General features: G+C 35.4%; 1 protein-coding gene across 1 annotated transcript in view; it reads right to left on the minus strand.

Moving 5' to 3' along the window:
• The window catches only part of LOC137394096 (spore coat protein SP96-like), a 29,147-nt gene extending 9,231 nt beyond the window's left edge, over positions 1-19,916 (minus strand). The window contains exons 1-3 of the mRNA XM_068080814.1: positions 19,898-19,916; positions 19,589-19,792; positions 259-379 (exon numbers count right to left, since the gene is read on the minus strand). Of these exons, the coding sequence (XP_067936915.1) occupies positions 259-379; positions 19,589-19,792; positions 19,898-19,916 (344 nt within the window). The remainder of the gene's footprint in view (positions 1-258; positions 380-19,588; positions 19,793-19,897) is intronic.
• Positions 19,917-21,747: the final 1,831 nt, after the last annotated feature.

Raw genomic sequence — 21,747 nt, forward strand, 5'->3', positions numbered from 1 at the left:
AATATCGAATATTCATCTGAATAAAAAACCTGCATCTAAAAGCTTAGCTTTTCTCTATATAAAACTAATGACTTTTTATTTATATTAGTATGATGAGTTTTAATATCACTATATTCATGGCAGCATGGTACAAAAGAGAATAATGTGGAAATAACCTTCATTTGTTTAATAGTTCGTTATTATCATAAATCTTTGTGTCCCAATGAAACCAGAATTGTTTCCATGAAACAACTCAGGGGAAAATGACGGGGCATGTACCTGAGTGTTTTGGAAGAATGGCCTGTGGGTGCTGTGCTAGTCCTTGACCTTCTACCAGGTGTTGATGTGCTACGACTTCGCGGTCGAAACTCTTCGTCTTCGAGGCCTAAAGATTCTAATTCTAAAAGGAACAACCATAAATTCAATAATTTGTAAAACATAATAACATTGTAAAATATCAAGAAAATTAAAATTTTATGAAATGTAAAATCAATGGATTCATTATATGTTCACAAGCTACAGTAAACTAATATTCCCTCGGAAGAGCGTACTAACAATAATAACTGAGCAATTTTTTAGCTCATTAAGGGCCACTCAAGCCAAATTTCAAATGATGGAATCACAAACTCAGAAAGGATAGATATTTTTCTATTATTAGAGATTTTGTTTGTTGTTTTAGGCGATCTGACTGCCAGGATGTTTGAAGAATAAAATCGACAACATCGTAATTTTATAAACAGGAAGCGCGACTATTGACATCACTTTTCGGCAAGTCCGAGCATGCCTTTTTCTGCAATCAAGTTTTGACGATTTTAATTTTGAAACATCCTGACAGTCGAATCACCTAAAACAACAAACAAACTCTCAAATGATAGAAAAATATCTATAGTTTCTGATAAAATCTTTTAAAATGTGAATGGCATAAACATGAAGGGACTCTTTTGGATACCCTATAGATATGGTGTTCGTATAGCAGGTACACAAAAGGGAGCTGAAAACTATGTATTAAAAAATGTTATTTATAAATAAACATTTGATATATATAAATAAACATTTCATTGTTAGATACTTTTAAAAAACTCTCTATGGTCAACTATTTCCAGGGCAGTAGTATGTGGCTTCAAAGTATTACATCAGCACGCGGTAGTTGATGCTGGCAATGAAGTTGTGCAGAACCGAATTCAACTATATAGAATGCAGTTTGTTTATAAAAATCTGGCTAATCAGAGTTCGTAACAATAGCAGTACAAATCTGTCTTTTTTACCCGTGATTTGCCATCTGTTATGTTCTGTTTTTATCCTGAAAATTAAAGAGTGAAATTGTAACCTAGTCTTATCACAAAATCTGTGAACATTTGGCCCGGTCACAAACTTGCAATTCTGCAATTGTGGTACAGGTTTCAAAATCCTGCGTAAACTATGCCTAAATTATTTTTATATATCCTTCCACACATATAACAAACATCATTTCTATTTTATGACACCTTCATATGCTTCAGTCTATGAACTTTCTGTTACTACATCCTACAATTCATCACAACCTGACTTTCAACTACAAGACCACTGGTTTGCACAGTACAACCATAGGCAAATGAAGGAACAAGAACGTACAGAATAAAAATATAACATAAAGGTTTATAGCTAGTACCTTTTCAAGTCCTTTTGTCTCCTGGTAAATAACTTTAAGACTTTGTACAACAAGAATTATTTTAGTAATTAAATACTGCACATGATTAGCAGCAAGTACAGCAGACTGGTACATTTTAACTAGCAAGCTAGATGCGTGTTCGTCTGCTAAAAAGGAGTTCACAGGTCAACGACCAGCTTTGAAATCACATATTACCGGCTAACGAGTATGGTCCACTCGCACCAGCCAATCATGCGATAAGAACACCGAAGGCCTAACCAACCGTAAACTGATGCACGTGTCACGCAACCTGATTGAAGATAACGGTGTATTTACGTATTAGAAATGATGCAATGCGGTTGATGAAATTTATTGTTATATACAGTATATTGTAAAATATGGCTATTACTTACTACAATAAAGATTGCTCATATATATGAACTAGGAGAAAGATAACTTCTTCTATGGTTGAGTCTATGAGAAATGAGCATAATAATACACAATCTTCACAGTTAGTGTTTAGTTAGTGTTATTTAATATTATTAGCACTGGTATGTAGAACACGGGATTACTATTATGATTGATATTTATACCGCCACCATGAATTTACTGATATGCGCTAAAACAGATATGAAAACTGCGACTACACGAAACAGTATTCATAGAACTCGCTACAAAAATTCTTCGATTTACCAACAAAGCAATAGCAATTTCTGTATGACAATGATGAGTTGATGATATATCATCCAATGAGGTTACGAGTAGGTGAAATATTGTCCAATGAGGTTGTGAGTCAGCGATATATTGTCTAATGAGGTTGAGTTAGTGATATATCATCCAATGAGGTTACGAATTGGTGTTATATCGTCCAATGAGGTTATGAGTTGGTGATATACTATCTAATGAGGTTATGAGTTGGTGATATATCAACCAATGAGGTCATGATTTGGCAATACATTATCCAATAAGATTATTAGTTAGTGATCATGTTGAGTTCAGACTCAAAAAGTAGAGACTGGGCTAAATTGAAGTGATACAGCTATGGGGCCAATTGCTAACAATTCTAAAGTATCTGCAAAGTCCACCAATTTTCCTTTTTAAATTTCAATAAGGCATATCAATTGCAATAACTATACAGCTGCAAAAGCTAATGGGCTTAAAACATACTTGACGGATGCATTGATCGCCGACATCCTATTGGATAAATCTGTTACATGCAAACACACTTTTTTATGTTTTAAAAATTATGATAAGTTATAAAGTTACCATAATGATGAAACTACTGTTTCAGAAAAACTTTCTTTTTGGTTATTATGCATCATGTATACTGGAAGCAGGTAAAAATCTGAAAACACTATTCCATATGTAGCAACTTAATGCACTGCAATCAATACTAAACAATGAATCCATTTAGGTTTGGGTCTGGCAGATATTATAGCGGTGTAAGCTAGCGGCCTCATGATCTGTATGCTGATCAGCTTGGCTTACATGTGTGTGTTTATTATCTTGGCGTCCTGTACACGATACTCGTAGTCCTTGATGTACCGGTTGATGTGATATACACGTTAATCATACACATCCTACCACCATTGCCTTTTTAACTTCATATTATTCGTTAACCAATGTGCTATGCATATTAGTCCCTCTACTAAACGGCTCAACTGGCCCTGGCGCAAATCAGCACTTAATCTAGGTGGCAAATCTACCATCCCATTTGAAAGCACTGTTTATAAGAACGTATAATTTATAGTCAAGCATTGTAAATACACCTGCTGATAAACTCTATGTTTACACTGATATATTTAGCGTGCAATTCTTAGTCTTTTCCAGAAATCCTATACTCGCTAAATTTTGACAGCTGACAGAATCCAAACCTCAAACAACTCACACTATATACTGATGAGTGTTTGAATAAAATATAAAGGAATCCTTCACTGCTTTGATTAGATGATTTAGTAAAGAAAGGCCTTCTGCTAAAGATAGTCAATGCAGACTTGAGACGGCCGAAAGCAGTCTTTCTTTCAATGTATCAATATACCCAGAATTTGCCCATTTGACAAATATTTGTACAGATTGGTTGATAATTTATTAAACAGACTATCAGGTGAACATGTAACGCCGTTGCAAGTAAACAGAGGTGATAGAGACTGAGTCCTGCATATGGTTGTTCACCTGATGATCGCAAAAATGAAAAAATGTTAATAAGAACTGAGGTGAATTCTGAAAGCAAAAAATTCAAATGCAAATTAAAAATGTTACACGAAATGTTGCAGACTTCACCATCACGGCAAAACTCATTTTGATAGAATAAAATTTGATAGAATAAAATACAAGCAAACTAGACTCGGTCTAAATTCTTGGTCGAAAAAAGGAAGATTCAGCCAAGGTCATTGTCATTTCATCTAACAACGATAATAGTTTTCTGTTTGGGGAGAGTTTAACAACAGAAAGAACATCAATTTGCGCTCCCAAAAATATTGTTGAAACTAGCCAGCCAGCAGCAGGGTTGCAAATAAACAAGAAAGCAAAAGATAATTTTCAACCTTTTACAAATATAGCAATGCTTCTTTTATGAAATTTCAAAATTGCTAGAAATGACTCACCAACCAGATGCAGCAAAGAAACGTAATTATGCAGTCTTTAGTTGACCGGTGGGATAGAGGTAAAAAGATAATAAATTCACGGAAGAAAATGACTTGCACATCCTTTCTGTAGCTTCAGCGCAGATATAATCAATCTTTCATCGATCCAACTATCGGCAGAATGCGCAATCAAATGTTGGGGCGTATTAATGTTTGACATGAGTAGTTTATCTAACATTACAGGCACACCTACATAAACTAGTAGTCAAATATTATACAGACATACCTCATCTTACCGTCACCTCAACATACAAACTATTCTAATCATGATATAAAATTGGAGCAAATATTTGACTCTGCAATGTGACCTTTAACTCAAGATTTTCAAAGTTCATTTAAACATTGTAGTTTTTGAGTGAAAGTACACAAACTGATAAAAAATTAAAATAAAATAAAAGTTATATTAAATGATGCCTGGAGTAAGTTAGAGTAAATTAATCTGGAGATTACTGAAGATTAGATCTGAAGATTATCATTAATCTGGAGATTTATATCATTTACTCTACTTTTGAATGCCCGAATTGCCGAGCCTACATAATCCGCTAATCTGTATGATAAAATAATAATATAAATCTCTTTTTATTGATTACTTATACAATTTTTCACTCAATATTTAGTTTTTCACATGGGTATATAAAATACATTTGATTTAATACTATGCGCAATTACCTGCAGTATATATTAAAGAGTTGGCATAAGCCTGGAACGCAGTAAATAAACTACAGTACACATTGTATTCTAATAGTACATTTGCTTCACCGTATAACACACAAAGCAAAGATTGGAACGAACAAAATTTAGACCTTCTTGACTGTATCACAAAACTGTGGCGCAACTTTTAGGCTACTGCAAGTTTCGAGGGGACATAATTATAAACAGTTTTTATAAATGAGATTTTTACAAATTTGCTTATGTACCATTTTGTTCATTTAGTATTCCGTCAATTTAAAGAAATGTTTGGTTATAGGATTTACAGGTTTAGTATTAATATTGTTGAACGAGAAATAAAACACAATTTAGAAGCAAGTATGCAATGTCCTTTGCACTCTAGCTTGTTGAAACTCAACTGAGAGCTTATAAAAAATTCAGGTTATTCGTAAAGGCCTAGATGAAAAAACAGCTAGCAGGATTGAATGCTTTTGAACTTAATGGCGTGACCGAACAGACAGATGTTTCAGGGCACCAATGTTTAGCATAGACGGACATAATACTGATGCATTACTAGTGACTTTATACAAAATCGGGATGCTTTTTTAAATAAAATCTCAATTTTTTGTTAATGTGAGCGCTGGTTGTTTATTAGCTAATGAAGTTATCCTTTAAAGGATATTGTTCTAATTTAAGCAGCTGTGAAAAACTTGTCACAGTTGTGACGTTGTTTCTGGCAGCTTTTCATGATGTGAATGGCATGTCTGTAGCTAACAGAATTAGCCAATGAAACGTCAGCAATGCAAGAGTGCTTCGAACAAAACTAACACAGTGGACCCAAATTAATGGTCCTTAATCTTAGTGGATGTACCGAACCAACCAGTTTCATGCGTACCCGTAGTTTCATATGCGCTTTTACCAAAACTTTCTTTATTGAAAAATAAAATACGACTTTCTGTCACATTCAAGACATAGGTATAAGTTTTACAGGGACACAAAATGAACTGTGCATTCAAAGAACAAAACCGATACAATGCATTACCTCACAACAAATTACATATCTTTTCATAAAGACATGACCTTGCAAATCAGTGTGACTTCTGCTGTTACCTACAAGCGACCTCCACCCAACCCTGAGACTGACTCACCGAACCACTAGGGTTCGATCAAACCCAGCTTAAAAACCACTGATTGAGAGACAATGTCACTGAAGGTCTGTGCAGAACACATCAGAAGCATTAGTTTGTGTAGATACATCTTAAACTGATTACAGAGAAGAAAATATTTTAATATGATCTGAGCTAATTTCTAAAAGCATAAAAATCAAATTAAAAAAGACACAAAACGTTGTAGATTTTACCGTTGTACAAAAACTCATTTTGATAGAAAGAAATACAAGCAAATCAAGACTCGGTCTAAACCAGTTGTCAAAAAAAAGGTTTAGCCAAGAGCTCTGTCGTTTCATCGAACAATGTAAGAGTTTTTTGTTTGGGGAGAGTTCAACAACAGGAAGAGTTACAATTTGTGCCCGAAAAATACTATTGGAACTAACCAGCCAGCAGCACAGTTGCAAACCAAGTAAAAATCAAAATTTGATATTCAACCTTTCACAAATATAGTAATGCTCCTTTAGGAGGTTTTAAAACCATCAAAAATGACTCACCAACAAGAAATACACAATACGTGCAGACGCCTATGACTACGCAATTGCTAGTTGATCGATTGGATGAAGGTGAAATGCTAATGAATTCGCTATACACAACGTACTCCCGTCGTACGTCTGCTCAGTGTAAATATTTCCTGCTGCCTACTTGTTAATCCCTGTGGCTGACCTTTAGTAGAGCGAAGGGTTGAGGAAACCAGCTGCAGTGATTGTAGTAGTGGAGTCTGATTAACTAACACAAGAGAGTATCTGTTGTAATTGATGAGCAAAATTTCATTGGTCATTTATTAAAATGTATACAAAAAATCTTGTCCAATCAGAGCGCAAAGGAGCATCAATCCAGTGAGCTTATTGCCTGTTCCCTGATAGCAGTTAGACTCTACACTCAAAGGCTGCAAGTTGAAGTTATCTGAGCAAACATTGTGATGTTGAACAAACAGGTTTCCTAGCGATACATGTTCACAGCTACTCTTCTATAAGTACATGTTCACAGCGACTCTTCTATAACTACATGTTCACAGCGACTCTTCTATAAGTACATGTTCACAGTGACTCTTCTATAAGTACATGTTCACAGCGACTCTTCTATAACTACATGTTCACAGCGACTCTTCTATAAGTACATGTTCACAGCGACCCTTCTATAAGTACATGTTCACAGCGACTCTTCTATAAGTACATGTTCACAGTGACTCTTCTATAACTACATGTTCACAGCGACTCTTCTATAACTACATGTTCACAGCGACTCTTCTATAACTACATGTTCACAGCGACTCTTCTATAACTACATGTTCACAGCGACTCTTCTATAAGTACATGTTCACAGTGACTCTTCTATAACTACATGTTCACAGCGACTCTTCTATAAGTACATGTTCACAGCGACTCTTCTATAACTACATGTTCACAGCGACTCTTCTGTAAGTACATGTTGACAGCGACTCTTCTATAACTACATGTTCACAGCGACTCTTCTGTAAGTACATGTTCACAGTGACTCTTCTATAAGTACATGTTCACAGCGACTCTTCTATAACTACATGTTCACAGCGACTCTTCTATAAGCCATCAGAGTTCTGTTATGGTCTGTCATATTAATAACGTTCTAAGAGAAATTGGAAAGGCATTGTCAACGAGCCTTTCAGATTGGTCATCTCACAGTAATCAGAGTCAAAACCATGAAAAAATAGTTTTAATCAAATTAAATATTTTATGTAAAATCATATATACATATATATGTATATACAATGTAGGCCTATATATATACAATGTATATATACATGTATATATATATGTGTGTATATAAGTCCCTAATTTGAAAATGTTTTTACTGAGCTTTTTACCATTTTCACTGACTCCTGTCGATGTCATTGTAGAAAGACCATTGCCAATCGACCAGCAGCACTAACACACACCTTGACTAGCACTGCCCTCAGTTTTCATTGTTCAACTCCTATGACTGCTGAAGGCAAACTTGAACCCTCTTGTTTTCAATGAAACTAAGAAGGCTCAAAACGATGAAAAGCATGCATATTTGGAATACAGTGGAACCTCGGTTCTCGAACGCTTCAGTCCTCGACTGACTCGGTTTTCGACAAAAACATTTGAGATTTGTTTGTCTCGGATCTTGACCAAAAATTCGGTTCTTGACCAAACTGGGGAATGCGCATTTGAATTAAATGCTCGGAGCAGCTCCGGAAACAGCATGTTTATACGTTTAACGGCGTTGTTATGAGTTGTTACTGCAGTTGTTAAATCGATTTGGAATGGATTAAAACTTACATACATTAATTCTAATGGGAAAACTTGTTTTGGATCTCGAACAACTCGTTTTTCGAACAACCTTTTGGAACGCATTGTGGTCGAGAACCGAAGTTCCACCGTATATGAAAACAATATGTTATTGGACGGTCATTCTAAAAGTCTAACATTTTCACAAAGCAACAACATATGAAAGACTTGCTGATAGGTTGTGACTAGTGATATAAAATCTTAACTCAAATTTTTTTAGGTGATGACGGATACATTTTCTTTGTCATCATGATTGATTCCTGCACCCCAGGAATAACAGGTCATATACCTTAAGGGTGCAAGCACCACTCATCGGAAAGCCCTGATCTAGACCCAGCTTACTAATCATGAATGAAATCTATGGTACATCAGGTTTGTCAAGACCGCTGAGAGAACCATTGTAAAATATTATCATTGTAACGTGGAACTCATTGAAAATGAAGAAATACTTGTGGAAATAATTGGCGGAGCCGCGAAAAGAATTGGTCACTTAAATTTTAAAGGCACTTTCAAATTGCCTGCACGATCTCTCAGCACACATGAAAAAGTTTATCGTTGCTTCCTGCTTATGATTGATACACATGGATTCATAAAAGTATCCATTGATGATCTTTGATGATTCATAAACATGGCATTTCTCTCTACACACTACATTCATCAATAAAATAATCTAACTGGTAATAGCTAGGTCAAATGGAGGATGATTAACATATGAACCCAATTAAAACATTTTTAGCACATACCAAACACGTATGTTATATGGCAGGCGGTTGGTAGTAAAAGCCTATGAACATTTACTAGTTCTCTATTTTTGTAGACTCGGGCCGATTTTAATGATGCACCAAGGTGCACATGCTAACGCAATGCCATGAGGCCTCCTCATTTCATTATTGCATTACTATTACTTTGACCATGTTTCTGCAATTGTGTTACAGGTTTCAAAACCCTGTAACACAAATGTAGAACAGAACATGTGTAGACTATGCCAGAATATTTGTATTTATCCTTCAACACATATAACAAATATCCTACTAACAACATAGGTTACATAGGTTGTAACAACCAATAACCTACTACATCTACCATCGCATGATTTAGTTTATAAACTCTCTGTTACTACAACCTACAATTCACTAACCCAACTCCTCTGCAATACTATTAGATTACTAACTTTTAAAACACTCATGTTCAACTCACTCACTAATTCCTTATTTCTGTTCTCTCATTTTGTTTAGGCATGTTTATGGCATATAATGAAAAACATCAAACTGTTGATGATTACCAATGCCAACAAAAAATTATATATATATATACGAACATACATACGTACGTACATACATACATCGCCTACAGTTACATACTATAATCAAGGTGAAAAAAAGGGTTATTCCTCTCCAAGCAAAATTTGAACAGCTTGCACGTACCTGAAGCACTTACCTCTTACATGTAGTCTAAGAGAAAAGTGAGACGCAACTCTCATTACTTTTAATACTTTTTCAGTTATCAGAAGCTGATTCTTTTAATGCTAATTGCAAGCAATAAATGGCATGAAAGCATTAAAAATGTATTTGTTAATCTAAAGAGTGGCTGAAAGCATGCTATGTTTTTTAAATGGGTAAAGCCACTAGCAGTTTACCTTTCAAGTGCGAACCAACAGCAGGCTATAAAATCCTTTCACGATCCTTAAAAAATGGTGCTCTCAGCGGCCCAAGCTGAGCTGGTACTCTGCCAAAACAAGACTAGTTAGCAAAAGTCCTTGTGCAATCTTGCAAAGTGTTAGCCATTAACCCAGTTTTAGTTGTGACAAGAACATAGAGCGATTCTTATTATGCAGGTTAACTATTGCAGGTAGATACGCCTTGAGCCTATTTTTTATAACAATCATGCAGCATCACTAATTTAACTAGTTCTGCCAGTCGTGATTATAAATGAAAATAACACGCATGTAGGGTCCCTGACCAATACGCTAAGGAAAGCTTTACTTACCTGAAACTGCCTACTGGCTTGAGGTGAGCCAAATGGTGGCTAACATTTTTTCTCACGTGGCACACGATTGGCTCACCTCAATCTGGGCACGCCCCTGAGCAGGCCATATTGCCACACTACTAATGATTGCAATTAATCTAACATTACCATAATCTGTGATTCCAGTCGATACAAGCAGTTGGCTGGTTTAGATTCAGGAGTTTCATAGAGCGACCACATTGCGCTACCAGTTAACCAACCTGATGTGTATATTTTTATTATCTGCTGTCATACGATCACCTGATTTTAGCGTTAAATCAAAACAAACTTCTTGTACAAACATGTGGACATGTTAACGCACAGTGCAAATAGAAAGCAAAACTAAGACATTAAGACATTAAGATACCCTCATCCTTTATTAAGCTGTTTGCTCGGTAAATAAGGTGGTGCCACAAAAACCCAGCACGTGAGTGACCCAGCAACGCATAACAGAGCAACTTGATTTCTGACACAGGACTTTTTGTCGCAGGTTACAAGTTCAGAATTTATCCATCTTTTGTCATGACTTATGGCTCAACAAATTTTAAGTAAAAGTGAACTAGAAAAATTTGTACATAATGGCTACATTTACATATTTGATAGATGCAGTTTACAAAATCCTTCAATCAAATTTTGGCGATGTGAACGTAAAACTTATTTTTTTATGTATTTTGAAGAAAAAGATATTATGTGTAAGATATGCATTTTTTTGTTATTATCGTTTATTTATCATATATAAGCCTAAATAATTCTTTGAGATATAAATAACAGTGCTAAAAAGTCTGAGCCAAAACATCCTACGCCGGGAAATCTGCGCCAAAACATCCTACGCCAGAAAATCTGCGCCAAAACATCCTAGACCGAATAATATGTTTCTTCTTGCCACTCATACATTTTTAATGCTAGACAATTCCAGCCCAATATCAGCTGTGAAATGATTAAACACTGAGACACACTGGATAATTATCAAGCAGATTTGCCGGTGAATTTGCTGATGTTACAACTGACACTAACTACGAGTATTTATTAGGAGTGCTTGATATTTACACTCGTCACTTTGTCATGATTGGCTACCGGAGCATAAGCTTTGTCATGATTGGCTACCGGAGCATAAGCTTTGTCATGATTGGCTACCGGAGCATAAGCTTTGTCATGATTGGCTACCGGAGCATAAGCGCGGAGGTTTTAAAATAAAACCAGAAACATAGCAAAAGTAGGTCAACTTGTAATAAAAACTCGACCGCTATAAGAAAATAATAACAATCAAAAGGAAATTGTTTGAAAAAAAAATTTAAATCAAATACAAAAAAATATAGGTGTTATATTACATTCGTCATAATAACGAATTGATTTAAATAAATGTCAAGGACAAATATTGCGTATGTGTTTGACGCTTATAGTGTGTTTTTTCAGAGTGTTCATTGCAAGACTAACATTAGGGCCAGTGTTTCGTGATGTTTATTATTTTGCCTCCAGTTTCCCTCAACCTTTATAATGCTGCTCTGAGAATAACCACATCACAAACACAATTGTGAGACTTCATAAGCTAGTTTAATTGAAGTAATGTACACTAATTTTCACTTTACCCTTATAAAGGGTAAAGGGTATGACAGGAACAACGCTAAAAAACTGTAAAAACAATTACAAGAAAGACAGCTTTATTTTAAATCAGAATAATTTTTATCAAAATTTGCTTAAATAATGTAAAAAATATTACAAGGAAACTCTCTTGTTTTTGATGTTTTAAAAATAAAACTAACATTTCAAATTTTCGCAGTACATGTAAAGTTTATACGAACAATTGTATAAGCAGCTATAAAAATGTGTAGTCGACAGCACTCAAACCTAACGCCATGCAAAAGACAGACCAAGGAAGACAAACTTGAATTTAACATTTGCATAAATAAAAATATAAAAAAATTATAACTTTTGAATTTTTTTAAATTCTCATATTACCTTTAATATATAATCAGGATGTCGATAATCTGTCTCCTGTTTCATATTTACCACAATAAAAATTATTAAAACCGATCACCAATACTTCTATTTATTAACATTATAAAAGTGAATTAAATTATTTACATATGTGTTTGTTGATAACTACAAAAATGAATATAATTATATATACTAAGTGAATGCCCGGCGTAGCCCAGTTAATAAAAAAAAGTCTTTGCACAGAAAATTTATTTTTATTCAACATATACAACATGTACCATCATAACTTTTTAACTTCATATCATAATTAAAGTGTTTTGTGCAGTTCAAATGAATTAAGAGAAAAACTAAAACAACTGTAAAGGTGTTTAAATGTGAAATAATTAGCAAGTACTGGCTAAATAAAGTATGATTTGTTACAATGGTTACAATAAAAAATGAATTGATACAATTAAAACAAACTGATAACAAAATCATGAATATGTTGAATTAATAACAACAAAGAGTACATGAAAGTGTGTGTATAAAAAAGTTACTGTTGCTGCAGAAGCGATCAATCAAAATTTTAAATACAACTATACTGGTACGCTTCGATAGTCGATACTGGCACAAACGTAAAAATGCAATATCGAAATTAAATACATTAGTGAAGCGCACAAGGGTACTGTCCAACCGAACTGAAAGAAAATGTAGAGGCAATTCCTACTCGAGAATGTCCATGCGAAAATTTTTTAGTTTTACAATTTCTACCAAATGCCCTTCGCAATAACCAGAAATTGAAATTGTGCCATTACAGTTGCACTGTAACGGAAAATTTGAAATTGAAACGGCACAATTGAAAATTACAAATAAAGAAAATTGAGTACGGATTTTGAAATACCTTTTAAAACAGATTTCCAAAGAAGAACAAACACAAAAGGTAATATTAATTCATAATAAACCAAACGTATTTAGCTTTATCCACGATAAGGATACCCTAGATAAACTGAATAAGATGAGAATGGTTTAGCCTAGTGGTCAGGTGCATGCGTTTGCACACACGCAATTGTAATCGCTGTGAGTTCTATTCCAGCACAGTGAAGATTTTTCATTGTAAGATTTTTATCACTATCAATAGCTGGACACATCAACGACAGCAAAGACTAACATTGAAATTTATATTTGTATTTTCTGTCAAGAAACCAACTCTCAACCATGCAGCACAACTTATTTGGGTCAGTAGCTGGAACAGTTAATGTTTCTGGTACCAGTGCGTCTTTTCTGCACACTCATTAAATAAAAATAAATAAAAAATGGCAACAAGAGTGATTGAGTTTTAGCAGTAGAATACCATTAGAAAGAGAACAACTCCTTAAATTTAGAAAGTGTTCCTGTTTAACTTTTTCTTATTAGGCAAAGTACTGGTCACTACTGGTCAAACTAAACTAGAGTGACAGGCGCTGGCAATAGTTGTACTGACAGATCATGAGTGTTCTTAGGTTGTAGCCGAATCAAAGAGAGTAGTAGAATATGTTGGCGGATGGAATGATGAAATGACTGCAGTTTTATGACTACTTCGCAACCAAACAGCTGTCTAGGGAGCACACCATTGTCTGAACGCATGGAAATAGCTTCAGAACACTTACATACATTTCTGAATAACCGCATGTGGGTGTTTAAGAAATTACAAAGGTTGAGGCTATAACTTGAAAAGAAAATGTACATAAACAACGAAAATAAAAGCACCCATTTTACTACCAACACAAAGAGCTTGTTCTTATGTCTATGAATATTTACCCTCTTTATGTACAGGCGATCAATTACTATTTACTCAATATACTCACAAAAGAGTCATGTTTGTCCGTTATAAATAGTCAAATTAATACAGAAAGAGTTCAAATCTAAACCGCTCATTGTGTGCATATGGTAGTGTTACATGTATATACCAAGCAATATTTTAGGCATATATGTAATTTGAAACAACCAAAATGTACACAAGGTGCCAGATTCCAGTTGGAGCAACATCTTTAGATGTAAACAAACTACAAAACTGCGAGCAGTTGCCTTGAGATGCCACCATCTCAGCCAACCGTAGTCTGCGTTAGAGGTAATTGAAAGTGAACAGTGCACTCAACGGATTATTACATATGCCATGTTCTGTGGCAGCGATGCAAGAGACACATGCCGCTCTTTTTATTGCAGTCTGTAAACATATGAACAACAGCGCTACTGCCTGTAAACTGGCAGATAGCTAGTAAAGTGCCGGTACAGTGTAACCTCGGTTTTCGAACGACTCGCAGTTCGAACAAATCGGAGTCCGAACAAAAAATTCAAGCAATTCTTGGTTCGTAGTTCGAACAAAAATTGGAGTTCGAACGCCGGATGCTGAGCGGCGTTGACCGTGACCAACTGTTGTCGCCAAGAAAGGATGCCCCGATGTCCGAGATTAAACAAATGTGTAGCAAATGGGCCGAGTTACAGAATTTCGGCGAACTCCACCACCCCGATAAAGCTGCAGCCACAAGAGTCATCAATGACTTTAACGGCACTATCATGAACCACTTCCGAAAAGGGCTAAAAAGAAGGCAGAAGCAAGTGTCATTGGATAGATATTTTAAGAGAAAAGAACATCCTGTATCCTAAAAAAATCCTATTCATAATTCTTTTCTTTATCCTTTTTTATTTTTACACGTTCATGTTAGCGTAATCTTTCGTATGGAAGATTACGATAGTAATTACATTACGTTTTACGGGTTACATTTATGTTATTTGTGTCTTTGCCATTTTGCTGTACAAATAAATGTATGTGTACTAACAAGGTAAACATTCAGGGTGTCGGAACAGATTAAAATGATTTACATTATTTGTAATGGGAAAAATGATTTCGGTGTTCGAACAACTCGGTGTTTGAACAACCTTCAGGAACGGATTATGGTCGAGAACCGAGGTTGCACTGTACTAGTCAATTATGATAGCGAGCTGCTGTATATAGTAGCAAAGTTTGGTGGTATTTGTAATGTACTGGTATTTGGCTAGAGGCAAGCTCTTCATGTTTCTTGGTAGTTCTTTATATATAATCCTTATTTACCATAACATTCAAGCTGGTGATATATTGTCCAATGAGGCTATGAGTTGATTATATACTGTCCGACGAGGCTAAGAGTTGGTGATATATTGTCCAATGAGGTTATAAGTTGGTAATTTATTGTCTAATGAGGTTATGAGTTGGTGATATATTGTTCAATGAGGCTATAAGTTGGTGACATATTGTCCAATGAGGTTATAAGTTGGTGATATATTGTCCAATGAGGTTATAAGTTGGTGATATATTGTCCAATGAGGCTATGAGTCGGTGATATATTGTCCACTGAAGCTACGAGTTGGTGATTTTTTGTCCAATGAGGCTATGAGTTGGTGATATACTGTCCAATGAGGTTATGAGTTGGTGACATATTGTCCAATGAGGTTATGAGTTGGTGATATGCTGTCCAATGAGGCTATGAGTTGATGACATATTGTCCAATAAGGCTATGAGTTGGTGATCTACAGTAACTGTTCAATGAAGTTAATGAAAGTTAATCTTAAAACTCCTGCGTTATTTTTAACTGAGTTACACAAGCTGATCATGTGTGAGGGTTCAGCAAGTGGTATCACAGGCTTCAATGGTTGATCACACTGGTCATTGTGTTTTTCACGGTGCTTTGACATGTGTGTATCTGATATTAGTTTTTTCCAGATTTTAGTTACCGGTACTGATAAGTTGTTTAGCAAATGAGCCTAATCAGCCAATCTGTACTGCCAATTTATATTACACGGGAAATCTGTTCATCGTTCTTATTGGTTACTAAAGCACGCTAGCTTGTTTACATCAGAAAATAGAATCGCACTCACTCTGCTCTGATTGGTTGTGGTAACTGAACAATCATTTGAAAAGTGAACAAGTACAAACTGCGGTTTGGCTGAGTTTTTTAAACATTTTTAGCCAGTTCAGAAGTTTTTGGAAATTGATCAAAATATTAAGATTTTGAAAACTTCGGGTTGATTATTGGCGGCTATCACATCCGCTGCTTTGGATGGATCTGCTGTTCTTACAAATATCAGAATTCATACTGTTTATGGCAGGCACTTATTACCTTGACACCGTGTCCTATAAATCATAATATGGGCTAATAACCTTCCAATGGATCAACAAACCGTGACTACACTATTTGAACTGATGGCGGCTAGCTGACACGAAAACTTCAATAAAAAAATGAAGACACGGCTAAAGGCTGGTTCACACTATATCGACGTATTTCGGTGCTGTACTCTCGACGACTATTCATCGACTATGTTCAACGTAAACCCAAAGTATTGCCGATGCAAACTTTCCTGATAGTTTCTTTCCTGATAGAACCCTTCTTGTCAAACTTTCCTGATAGCATCCATGACAGCCTGTGCAACGTGCCCCAATTCAGCGATGGTGATTGGCCGCCGCAGACTCCTTGATCTATACCTTCTTTCATGACAGTTGCTGCAGGACTAGTGGTTCACGGTTTCCATGAAGGTGTTGTATGAGAAAGCTATACCAAAGAAGGCTATACCGAGCCTCATATACCTCAAAAACATGCTATACCAGGAACAATTTGATGGTGTAAACCCGGATGAGTTTGCATCAGTTGCATCAGTTTGCACTGTGAACGTTGTTATCACAAACGATCACTGAAGTATTGTGAGATTAACAGCGGAATACGGCGATATAGTGTGAGTTCGCAGCCTTTATGCTTGCAGAGTTGTTTTCTAGAGGAAGAATATAGCTATATTGGAATTGTTAGAAGGTGTATCTAGTTTATGTTAACCTGTTCAAATGACCATTTCCGCCCAAACACTAGCAATTTCTACTGACTTCAGGTTGTTCCTTAGATGCTCATTATATACTAGCTATTTTATGGCAAAAATTTAAAACAATTTAAATAAATGGAAAACCTAAATGAGTATGCTAAAAAAGTAAACCAGCAAAATTTACAGTAATGCTGATGAGTTTGCTGAAAATCATCCCGATCTTGAGTTACAAAAGACAAACATGCTAAGATATGAGTGATAGCGCAGACCTCTCTCCTCCAGCTATAGATGTTAAAAACCTGATATTACTCGATAAACTCTTCCATTGTATTAAAAGTTCAGTATTTTTGCATCAGGTTCGTTTCTTAACGTCCACGAGCAGACAACTTCTAATCTATATATACTAGTCAGCCAGCAAAAAAGTTTGTACATTTTTCATAAAACGTGAAACAATAGATGTAGACTAGTACACAGGCAGTACAGTGCGCCGTGAGAGATCATCAGGTGTAATAACTATACAGTAGACACTCATACAACGTAAATAATCCGTTCCAGGAATGTTTACGTTATAGAGATTTTACGCTATACAAACAGTAAAATACATGTAAATTGCTTAATTTGTTCCAACATCTTTGGAACTCACCCATTTGGACCTTCAAAAATGAAAAAAACTAGCCTCAAATTTTGTTGCTACTGATTTTTTGTGCTTTATCGATACACCTGACATTCTTACTCCAAACTAGACTGCCAGAGTGCGGGTATATATAGACATGTACGTTGTTACTCTCACAAGTGTGTCAAGAGAGAAAGCGATATTTTCAAGGCCAACAAAAAGATTCGCGTTAGTTAGCCTTAAAAATTGGTGGAATTTCTCAATTTCCCATTTAAGAGAGAGAGGGGGGAGGAGAGAGAGACAACTCTTATCATAGATGTAGATTGTCATATCACTCAGCGACAGTGCCTCTATATTAATCACAAGCACTTCTGATATTAGCTATCAGATCAGAATTAAGTAAAAAATTTCACAATCTCAAAAATTTGTCTCCTATGGATTTTAGTTTCAGTAAGACATACTGAAAAGTCAGATACCAGCAGTTCTTAGTAAAACTTCCAATTAATGAATTTATTAATTTCCTCATAACTTTTTAAATGCAGAGTCGAGCTGAGTTGAGCTTATATTATAACATTTTGATTAGGTAAACCAGTGCTAGACACTAAAGTATAGATACAGGGGTCGTGTCAAAATCATATCCAGTAGATGTTTTTCAAATTTATAGGTGGGAAGTGGCCAGTGGACATTAGGAGTTATCTACCCTTTTAGGTATCAATATAATAAGTATGAGCATGAATAGTCTTGAGTGCCAGCTATCTTCATAATAGCGCATCAGCAAGTATTTAAAAAAAAATTACAGTTAAACTACTGCTATGGGTTTTAAAACCATGCTTTTGAAAAGAACAGGACAATAATAATTTTCAAATATGCTAACAATAATTATAATTTTATCTTTAAAACAATCGATTTTCTATTTATAATAGTTTTTCAAGCTTGGGTCAAATTCACATTACCTAAATGCTATAGATTATTAATGTATTCCATTCTAGAATTACAACCCTAAAGCAGTTGCTAATCAGCAACTCATCTTAAAAAACCAAAAAAAAATGTCCTGTGTGTCAAAAACATACAATCCTACTGATTTTTTGTAAATTGCACCAAAAAACCTCTGTAGTCAGATTAGCCATGTAAAATTTGCAATCTATCCATAGACAAAACGTTTGAAGAGCATATTTATGCCTATAACTATAAATAAAAGTAGTAGACAACTCCAAAACTGTGCTGTACGTATTCACACATGATAAGATAGATACAGCATCTTGGACCTGAGTCTAACGGAAGTTCACAAGTTTAAGAAATTCTAATGTTTACGAATAGTGAATTGCAGAATAAGTAGATTTAACGAGATAACCACTCAGTAGAACATCATTAAAAATCGACCATGACTACTTCAACTATAAATAGTGCTCTGAATGTGTGGGTGTAGAATAGTTGAGCGTTTTATAAAACATTAACAGGTTTTTAATTGTTTTTAAACAATGTTTAGAGGTTTAAAGCTGTCACAGGCTTGTACAGTAGCGAAGCTAAATGAGAACTGTGAGTTTTAGCCGTCATGTAGCAGAGAGGCCAGAAGTTAGTAACATAAAAAGACTACAAAGTATAAAATAGAAATATTCCCTGCGTGTTCTCTTAGTTCATTTTAAATATTCAACAATTTTTATTGTGTTGAGTTTTAGGAATGATATATTTTCAAAGCTCCAATTGCTAAAGTTCAAATACAATTTTCTTATAAACGATGGCAAATTTTTGTAATGGCTACATGATCATATGAACAGATGAGTTGTCAACAGGGCAGTTGTAAGTGGGCTAAATTGGACAAGCTATAAAAATCATACTTTCAAACTTCCGCTAACATCATTACTGTATAACAGCTATTAGCTGACCTTCACTAGATGGTCTTTGATGTGTGGTCGACATTAGACTGTGTACCCTGTCGTCATGCCCCGTCGCGGCATGAGTGTGCAAGTTAGGCTCTTGGGCTTTAGGGAATGAGTTGAGAATCACTGAAGGGATGACTCCTTCTTTGGCCTCAAAATCAGGCGAGGCTTCATCACTTGAAACTGTCCTCACAAGACACCATGGAGGACCTGCAGGGTTGTGATATACCTCTAACACTAGAACCTGTAAAATGTGAAAATTGTGGAATCTGAAGAGAAACGCTGTCAGACATAAGTCGCATGAACTCCAGGTACCTTGAGAATTCTCACTCATCTCAGTGTTTGTTATTTTTTTGGTCATTCGTGTGTCCAGTTATAGCGATAAATTAATACGAATGAAAAATCTACTTCGTACTGGAATTGAACTCTGAAACTCCAGTTCTGCAGACAGGCGTGCTATCCATTACACTACGCGCCTAACTGGGACTACAATGAAATAATTGTGCAAATACTTATGTACAATCTTTAATGCTGATTGGGTTAAATAGCATGCTTCAGCTAGCACGCTTGAAGATCATGATTGGGTGAGAGACCATGACGCAATCTCTTTCCTAATGCTGGATTCAGAGGGACTGACACGACTCTTACTATTAATAGTACAGATTTAAACTAACTCAAGTTATTCAAATGCATTCGGTAAAGAAAATTAGTCAATTAAATATAAATTTGCAACGCAAAAACTTTTTTTTGTTATGCGTGCAATGCCCGGCATTCAGCTAGTCACTTATAAACAACAGATAGTCTGTAAGAGCCAGCTGTTCAACTACCATCGATTCCTAACGATCACCTACAAAACAAATCCTAAATTGTTTTCAAAATCTTGGGGAAAATTCACCTTACAACGGCAGAAGCTACCATAAAGGTTTCAGTAGAGATCATAAAGTGGGCGTCATTTAATTTTGTCAAGAGAATTTCTGCATACTTACTGTTAACAGGACTGTTTACTGAACTATAGTCCTAAACACTGCAAAACATTTGACTTACTTATCAGAACCAGATAATGTATTTAAAAGAATATATATATATGTAGTTTGATATTGTTTTTATTATAAACTGGTACCCTGACTGTCTTGAGTGCTTCGAAAGATAATCAAGTTGGCAGATAAAACACAGGAAAAAAATATCTGCACAATAATTCTGAAGTGCCAGAAGGTGGTTGATTGATGGAGGTGTTGGAGAGTCAGTCTCCAAGCTAACTGTCTTGAGTTCGAATCCCATATGAAGCAATCCTTTTATCCAACCTCCATAGCTTTGGACTAATAGATGGAGAAGGCTTTTGTTATAGTTAAGATCGTTATTGAGCATGTATATTTTTTATAACGCTTCTTATCTTGCCAGCAGAGGCCGATCTACAGTATTTCGTACTCATCAGTCTGGCAGACATGCATTAAAAGACAAACTCGTTCAGTGTCAAAGTTGATCAGAGTGCAACAACACAAACTGTCTTGCATAACCTACTCAGTAAGCCCTGAAAAAGCTGATAACTCCTCCTTGCAAAACACATAAGTTATTTAGAAATTGTATTATTGGAACAAGTATAAGCTTCTTGGGTAGTATAGTTGTCTACACTTGCCACGATAGCGAGACAACTCTTTTACCTGGATAGCAGCGACGCAAATCAGACAATAATAGGCACATGCTACCACTCAAGGCAGCTGTGTCTCCTTTTGAAAACTACCCTTGCAAAGAGCATAGCTAAGTGCCTCAGCATTTGCGTCTCTTTCAGAAAGTTGAATCCCAGGATAGTAAATCTACTACAAGCTTTGCTTTCATTTGGTTGTGTTGTCATAGCATTATTCTGCTCTTAGTAATTTGACTTGTTTATCATAATAAATAATTGTTTCTAAAATGAAATACATGTATATAAGAGGTGTAGTAATTCTTTATTATCTGTCTGTCCTACGATAAACTCTAGCAGCCAACATTTAAGATGAATTAATTGTGTAATAAAAAAACACTTACAAGGAGGTAAATTGCATTCCAGCTTTTATCGTTGCTTTCCCAGTGAATTGTCTACAAACTATATCTACAAATTGTCTTCATATATGGCAAGTGCGCTAAGAGGTGAGAATAAGGTTTTAATTTTAAAGGAATTCCAAAAAGAT

The sequence above is a fragment of the Watersipora subatra genome, chromosome 4, assembly GCF_963576615.1.
Source record: "Watersipora subatra chromosome 4, tzWatSuba1.1, whole genome shotgun sequence".
Lineage (NCBI taxonomy): Eukaryota > Metazoa > Bryozoa > Gymnolaemata > Cheilostomatida > Watersiporidae > Watersipora > Watersipora subatra.